The sequence below is a fragment of the Clinocottus analis genome, unplaced genomic scaffold, assembly GCF_023055335.1.
Source record: "Clinocottus analis isolate CAN_PGR_092001 unplaced genomic scaffold, fCliAna1.0.p SCAF_3, whole genome shotgun sequence".
NCBI classification, from domain to species: domain Eukaryota; kingdom Metazoa; phylum Chordata; class Actinopteri; order Perciformes; family Cottidae; genus Clinocottus; species Clinocottus analis.
The window spans coordinates 23,271,098-23,279,012 of NW_027176042.1; the positions used below are offsets into that span (position 1 = coordinate 23,271,098).

The 7,915-nt window shown below is 43.2% G+C and overlaps 1 protein-coding gene across 2 annotated transcripts in view; it reads left to right on the forward strand.

Moving 5' to 3' along the window:
* The first annotated feature begins 1,008 nt into the window (after positions 1 to 1,008).
* Positions 1,009 to 7,915, forward strand: part of pltp (phospholipid transfer protein) — an 8,672-nt gene continuing 1,765 nt past the window's right edge. Inside the window, exons 1-11 of one of the 2 annotated variants that reach the window (XM_068595332.1) lie at positions 1,009 to 1,089; positions 4,157 to 4,289; positions 4,435 to 4,534; positions 4,614 to 4,742; positions 5,338 to 5,493; positions 5,706 to 5,769; positions 5,862 to 6,017; positions 6,131 to 6,307; positions 6,456 to 6,515; positions 7,590 to 7,754; positions 7,885 to 7,915. The exon at positions 7,885 to 7,915 is cut by the window's right edge and continues 37 nt beyond it. In XM_068595332.1, coding sequence (XP_068451433.1) covers positions 4,163 to 4,289; positions 4,435 to 4,534; positions 4,614 to 4,742; positions 5,338 to 5,493; positions 5,706 to 5,769; positions 5,862 to 6,017; positions 6,131 to 6,307; positions 6,456 to 6,515; positions 7,590 to 7,754; positions 7,885 to 7,915 — 1,165 coding nt within the window. In that variant the 5' untranslated portion in view covers positions 1,009 to 1,089; positions 4,157 to 4,162. Of the gene's footprint in view, positions 1,090 to 1,195; positions 1,235 to 4,156; positions 4,290 to 4,434; positions 4,535 to 4,613; positions 4,743 to 5,337; positions 5,494 to 5,705; positions 5,770 to 5,861; positions 6,018 to 6,130; positions 6,308 to 6,455; positions 6,516 to 7,589; positions 7,755 to 7,884 lie in introns of those variants that run through there. The other variant, XM_068595333.1, reaches the window with a different exon arrangement.

Genomic DNA, 7,915 nt, shown 5'->3' on the forward strand with positions numbered 1-7,915 from the left:
AGGCTTTCTGCAATGTGTAAACCCATAAGCCTGTGTGTGTGTGTGTGTGTGTGTGTGTGTGTGTGTGTGTGTGTGTGTGTGTGTGTGTCAATTCATGGTTCAAGCTCTGAAAACAGGCTTCATCTGGACAAAACAGATTAACATGGTGACCCTTCAGATTAACATGGTGACCCTTTAGATTAACATGGAGACCCCTCAGATCAACATGGTGACCCCTCAGATTAACATTGTCACCCTTCAGATTAACATGGTGAGGCTTCAGATTAACATGGCAACCCTTTAGATTAACATGGTGACCCTTCAGATTAACATGGTGACCTCTCAGATTAACACGGAGACCCCTCAGATTATCATGGAGACCCCTCAGATTATCATGGAGATCCCTCAGATTAACATGGTGACCCCTCAGATCAACATGGTGACCCTTTAGATGAACATGGTGACTGTTGGAAGAACAATTGAATTACTCTTAATCATATCCAGTTTTACTGTTTCATCCATAATCTTATATTTAGTTTATTAATCATATATTGTGTTTCTGAAGGCCTGTGACTTCAGATTGAACTGTTCTCATAAATTTGTATGCAACTCTGCAACAAACTGTTGCATCTGAAGGCCTCTGCATAAAGAACAAAGAACATCCAGATTGTTGCTTTTCTCAGGACCACGGCTGACACCAGCACATCTACGAATAGTGAGAAGGAGGTTCACGATGAGGACAATGACGTCAGGTTGTTGTATTGAGGTATTTAAGAGGTAATCCTCAGATTAATAGGTTGGCCGCTCAGATTATTTTTAGTCAAATGTGTAGAGAATTAAAGACTAAACTGAATGTCCCCATAAGTGCTGAAAATGTGTCTTTTGACACATTTACATGATGTTCTTTGAAACTCAACGGCACTCTGAGATACACTCTGTCTCCCACAGAGGAGGAGGAGGAAGAGGAGGAGGAAGAGGAGGAGGAGGAGTCAGTCCCTTGGGATAAAACTCTGCTCAGAGAGAGGAAGAGTGCCAGTCAATGTGAACGGAAGACAAGAACTCATCCGCTCAAGAACCAACGAGAAGCTCCGCCTCCAAATCTGCTGATCCGTGAGTTTTATCAAATAGAGTTCAACTGTTACTGAAACCAGACAGAGAGACAGACAGGCAGAGAGAGAGAGAGAGAGAGAGAGAGAGAGAGAGAGAGAGAGTGTGTGTGTCAGTGTCTTTCCCTCTCTGGACACATCATGCACAGGTGAGTACTAAACTAAACTAGATGTGACAGTACTCTGGTTGCGTGTAAGTTGCAGTGCATCCTGGATATTTGACCCCGGTTCTCCCGGTAATAATCACAGTACAATGACCTCCTGTGCTCCGGTGGACCGGCTCACATCCCCGTCCCTCGGCTGCATTTCATCAGCTCCGTGTGGAATTTGGTTTTCATTGCAAAAAAAAAAAAAAAAAAAAAAAAGTGGAGGAGGTCAAACATGTGAGTTGGCGCTCTGACAGATGCTGACGCGGTAACTTCAGTTACATTATTATTCATTTGTTTACGGCTGCTTGCGTTGTGCTTTTACTACACGCTGTGTGAGTTTAAATGCTTTATACGTTAAAAGTATATATTGTGTTACTGCGTGTTGGATTTAAAGGCGCTATCGACAACACTGATCACATTCAGCCGCAAGATGCCGCACTCATCCTCCCCGTTCGATTGTATTTATACAGAGAATGTTCATAAGTAGTGGATGTGTAGTCTTCTATACAACCAGAGAAGTCACCCTCTGGTGGGCAGTAGAGAGAATGCAGCGTTAACACATGAAGCAAGGACTTCTATACAACCGAAGGAGTCGCCCCCTGGTGGTCAGGAGAGAGAATGCAGCTTTAACACATAAAGCATAGACTTCTATACAACCAGAGGAGTCAGTTTTACAAGTTCCCAGTCAGAAATTACAACCAGATTGATGCCTCAGAAAATTGATTATTGTTGTATAACAGTACTTTATTGTTGTATAGGAGAATGTTTTTGTTGTACATCAGTACTTTATTGTTGTATAGGAGTACTTTATTGTTGTATAGGAGAATTTTTTTGTTGTACATCAGTACTTTATTGTTGTATAGGAGTACTTTATTGTTGTACAGCAGTACTTTATTGTTGTATAGCAGCACTTTACTGTTGTATAGGAGTACTTTAATGTTGTACAGCAGTACTTTAGTTTTGTTTAGCGGTGCTTTAGTGTTTTATAACAGTACTTTAGTCAAGTATAATAGTATTTAAGTGTCACAGAGCAGTACTTTATTGTTGTTTAGCAGTAGTTTACTGTTGTCTACGGAGGAGCTTGTTTAAAGTACGTCATGAAGTTACGAAGTTGGAGTCTTTCACTATTCTTTATTATATATTTGCTATTTAAAGTATGAGGTCAGAGGTCGCAGGTCCGTCTTTGAACTGAAGCCTTTAATTAAAAGTTAGCAGTTAGCTGTTAGCAGTTAGCGGTTGGCCAGATGTCCAGATGTGGGTGACGCAGGAGCTGGATGGTGATTGGCTGTCGGCACTGAGCTGTAATTAAAACACACAGATTACAGACTGACTGTGTGTGTGTGTGGTCTCGTATGTATATATTTGTGAGGACTTTCTGTTCTTCAAAGGCTGTTTGGAGCTTAAGACCAGATAATGAATGTGTGTGTGTGAGTGTGTGTGTGTGTGTTTGTGTGCGTGTGTGTGTGTTTGTGTGTGCTCCTTCAAAGTGTGGTGACACAAAGGAAGACACGACAGTTTTCTCTCTCGGGATCACTGAAGGATTTAAGAAACATACTTTACACTCGAAGCTTTAATAATGTGATGTGAATCCATTTCAGCGATTTTACATAAGTTTCATCGTTTTTTCTTCTTCCTGTTTTTACAACATCCAACACATCCACATCAACGTCTCACTGACGGCGGCCGGAAGCAGCAGCAGGGTTCCAGTAAGATATAAACTCAGGTTAAACCAGGCTTAACTTCTGCTGCGACTCTGTCTTCCTGCAAGACACCGAATCGGCCAATCAGAGCGAGTGCAAGTTCTCCTTCCTGGAAAAATGACTTTGCAATGTAAACGCTGCATTTCTGCTGTTTACATTACGATCGTGGAGATGAAATATTTCCCACTGTGAATGCTCTCCAGAGCCTCAGGGTGTTATGCATTGCCTGTTGACATTTTTGAAAATGCTATTTAATGGGAAAAGTTTCACACTAACTCTGGGTGTTTCAGTCATAGGCTGCATAGAAGACGTGGACGTTGTGTTTGCCTTTTTTGAAGCAAAGAGTTTGACAGTTCGGCCGTCGCCATCTTGTTTTTGAAACCAGAGAGACCGATGTGAAAATATTTGAAGTGGCGTGGAGAAATCATACACAGCTCTGGTAGTGATAGCAACCTGTCAATCATAGTAAGCCCCGCCCCTGTTTTATGGTCTGTTTGACTCTAAATGACCATAATTTACTAAATGAACATCATGCTGTATAGAAGAAGACTTGAAACTAGAGATTGAGACATAAACTCATGTTTACTGAGGGAATACATCAAGAGAGAAGTAGAGTCATTTATATAGACTTCTATACAACCAGAGGAGTCACCACCTGGTGGTCAGGAGAGAGAATGCAGCTACAACACATGAAGCATAGACTTCTATACAACCAGAGGAGTTGTCAACATTAAAATAAATAAGTAAATAAAATAAATCGCTGACTTCTCTTCCTGTTTGTTTATATTACATTGGTTCAGTTTGCTTTACAGAGAGAATAAATGGGTCCGCATGGTGGAGAGGCAGAGAGGCTGCTGGGGGAATAGAGAAAGAGACGAGGTGGGGGGTGTTGTGAAACAGAGGTAACTCCAGTTCAAGTTGAGCAGTGTTTATATGGACAGCACAGTCTCAGAATGTGTTATGGAGCAACAGGAGGGACAAACCTCCTCAGATCCGTCTGGTCACTGTGACCTCGGACCTCATTTCACTGTTTCAGCTTCTTCTGGACACTGAAAGTCAGTTTGTCTGCTGACAGTTTGACATTTTGTTTTTGGACATTTTGTCCGTGGACAGTTTGACCTTGAACCCAGAACCAGAACCTCCACCCCTGCAACATCACAATCACACCATCTAAATCCAGCCATGTGACCCATGATTTGAATCTTCTTCTTCTGTGTTTCAGGTCGAGATGTCCCGGCTCAGGATGACTTCCTGTCTGTTGTCCCTCCTCCTCCTCGCTTTGGTGTCCTCCATCATGGCCACCGCCCAACACGCCGGATGCAAAATCAGAATCACTGACAAAGGACTCGATATGCGTGAGCTTACCTAAACCTCCGTTATCCACCTGCATGTGAACCGTATTCAACATCTCTACTATAGTTAATATTAAACCTGTGGACGCATAAAGCCAGTGTAGTACTCAAAGTATGTCTTGTGGTTCAAGTACTTTTGTTTTTTCAGTGAAGTTCGAGACTCAGAAGTTCGTTGAAGAAGAGATCAGCAACATCTCGATGCCAGAGATGCAGGGCAAAGAAGGACGCTTCCAATACACCATCACTAAGTACAGGCGCTACGTGGTATTTAAATACTTTGATTCTGAATACTCGGCGCGTAGTGATATCTTCTCTTTCTCTCGTCAGTGTGAAAATAACCGAGTTGAATCTGACTCACGCTGAACTGCAGTTCATCCCTGACGTCGGGCTGTTGTTCGACGTCCAGAACTCATCGATCTCGCTGAGTTTCTACCGACGGATCCTCTACTGGTTCTTGTTAGTCCTGCTCCAGAAACCTGAGTCCACACTAACTAACTATGACTGCATGCATGCATTCATCCATCCATCCATCCATCAATGCATTCATCCACCCACCCATGCAACCACCCATGCATCCATCCATTCGTCCATCCGTCCGTCAATCCATTCATCCAGCCATGCATCCCCCATTCATTCATCCATCAATGCATCCATCCATCCATTCATTAATCCATCCATTCATCCATCCATCCATTAATGCATACATCCACCCATGCATCCATACATGCATCCATCCATGCATCCGCCCATCCATTCTCCCATCCATCCCTCCGTCCGTCAATCCAATCATCCATCCATTCATTCATCCATCAATGCATCCGTCCATACATTCATTAATCCATCCATTCATGCATCCATCCCTCCATTCATTCATTCATTCATTCATCCATCCATCAATGCATCCATCCACCATCCACCCATGCATCCATTAATGCATCCATCTATGAATCCATGCATCCATCCATTTACGTCATACTCAAAGGGGCGATGGCCCGTTCGTGGCGTTGTTTACGTGGCAGTGTGACCTCAGTGAAGTGTTTCTGTGTGTCAGCTACGACACAGGAAACATCAACGCGGCGGCTGAAGGAGTGAACATCAACACGGCTCTGAATCTGATCAGAGACGATGAAGGACGACTGAAGATCAATAACATCACCTGTGATGCCAAAATCGACAAAATGAAGGCAAAGTTCACCGGAACGCTCGGGTAAAACACTTTAACACAATAATGATTACTGTTAAAATGACTGATTAATAACCAATAACAATTAGGAATTGCTGATCAACAATCAATTACCAATAATGTCTAATCACAACCAAACATTGCTGATCAATTTCCACTCCTCACCACGTTGTCATGTGACCACAGTATCGGCCAATCAACGACCGCGAATCAACATTTTTTTTTTTATCTTTCAGGAAAGTTTACCACTTCCTGTCCAGCTTTCTGACAACGGGGATGCGCTTCCTCCTGAACCAAAAGGTCTGTCACCTGTCTGTCTCTCACCTGTCTGTCTGTCTCTCACCTGTCTGTCTCTGATCTGTCTGCCTCTAACCCGTCTGTCCGTCCCTCAGATCTGCCCCGCTCTGAATCACGCCGCTCTGGTTCTCGTGAACTCGTTGTTGGAGACGATCCCCGTGAGGACGGAGGTCGATCATTATATCGGCATCGATTACTCTCTGATCGATGACCCGGTGGTGACGTCCAGGAGCCTCGACATGCACTTCACGGTGAGACTCTTCCTCTCAGGTTCCGTCTCGTCATCTTCCCGTAACATCAATGGGAACATTAACTTGTGCGTTGTGTGTGTGTGTGTGTGTGTGTGTGTGTGTGTGTGTTGCAGGGGATGTTCTACGACCTGTCCAACCCCAACGACACGTTGGTGAACTACGCCGTCGACCCGGTCATCAGAGAGTACGACCGCATGGTGTACCTCGCCCTGTCCGAGTACTTCTTCGACAGCATGTTGTACTCCTACTACAAAGCAGGAATCTTCCAGATATACATCGTCAACGAGAAGGTCTAAACCCACCACGGACCTCCAACACTACTAGCAACCCCCCCCCCCAAAAAAATCTTCGACATGTCCCCGAAACCCTCAGACCTGTAACCCCCGAGAACCGAGTCGATCCGGTCTGATCTTCTGTTTGTGTCGTCTCGTCCTCCAGATGTCCAAAGACATGGAGATGCTGTTGAGAACCACCTACTTTGGAACCCTCGTGATGATGGTGAGCAGAAACACCACTGAACCCCAGTGGAGACGCAGTAAAGACTCAATAGAGACACAGTAGAGATACATTAGAAATGTTGTAGAAACACAGGGACTCAATAGAGAGACAATAGAGAGACAGTGGAGATACATTAGAAATGCAGTGGAGACACGTTGTAGAAATGCTGTAGACACACAGTAGAAACACAATAGAAATACAGAGAAGACACAATAGAGACACAGTGGATACACATTGGAATTGTAGTAGAGCCATAAGAAGTCAAAATAGAGACTCTAGAGAACTCATTGAGAGACAGTAGAGACACAGTAGAAAGATAGAAAAATCTGAGTAAAAACACAGTAGAAACAGTAGATACACAGTAGAAACATAGTTAATGCAGAGTAAAAACACAGTAGAAACATAGTAGAAACAGTAGATATACAGAAGAAACAAAATGAATGCAGAGTACAACACAGTAGAAACATAGTAGAAACAGTAGAGACATAGTAGATACACAGTAGAAATAGTAGAAACATAGTACATGTACAGTAGAAACACAGTAGATACATAGTAGAAACAGTAGAGACAGTAGATATACAGTAGAAATAGTAGAAACATAGTACATGTACAGTAAAAACACAGTGGATACATAGTAGAAACGGTAGAAACATAGTAAATGCAGAGAAAAACATGGTAGAAATGCAGTAGATACACAGTAGAAACATTGTAGAAACAGAAGAAACACAGTAGATACAAAGTATATAGATAGTATAAACAGTAGAGACACGGTAGAAAAACAGTATAGACATAGCAGAACAACTGTAGAAACACAGTAGAAACATGATAGAAACAGTAGATACACAGTAGAAACACAGTAGAAGTGTGTTAGCAGTCTGGAGGAATGTAAAACTACTTGAAGCAGATTTGTTACGTTAGCCGTTATGAATGAATTTGACTCGACAGGATCTCTGTTCAGGTCAGTGCAGCTGTTCACATTATTTTGTCCACACCTGTGTTGAGGAAACTCCCTAAACCTGTAGGAAACGTGCAGTCCGGTGCATTCACTTCACGTTCTCCCTGCGTTCTCGGTAGAACCCGGCGCTGGTGGACGCGCCGCTCTCGCTGAAGATCGCCGTCAACTCGCCGCCGAAAACCACCATGAAGACGTCCGGAGCGACGGTCTTCATGACGGCCTCCGTCAAGGTGATGGTGCTGCCTCCAGGCCAGCCTCCCATCCAGCTCAGCAGCATGACCATGGTACACACACACACGCACACAAATGACTGATTAAGAATAAACACAGATTCTATTCTAAATTGTCCAGATTTCTATTATATAAAACATCAAACAGCTGTTTCTACTCTTTCTTGTTTCTGTTTTCCTGCAGGAAACAAAGTTTAATGCCAAGTTTTCAATGA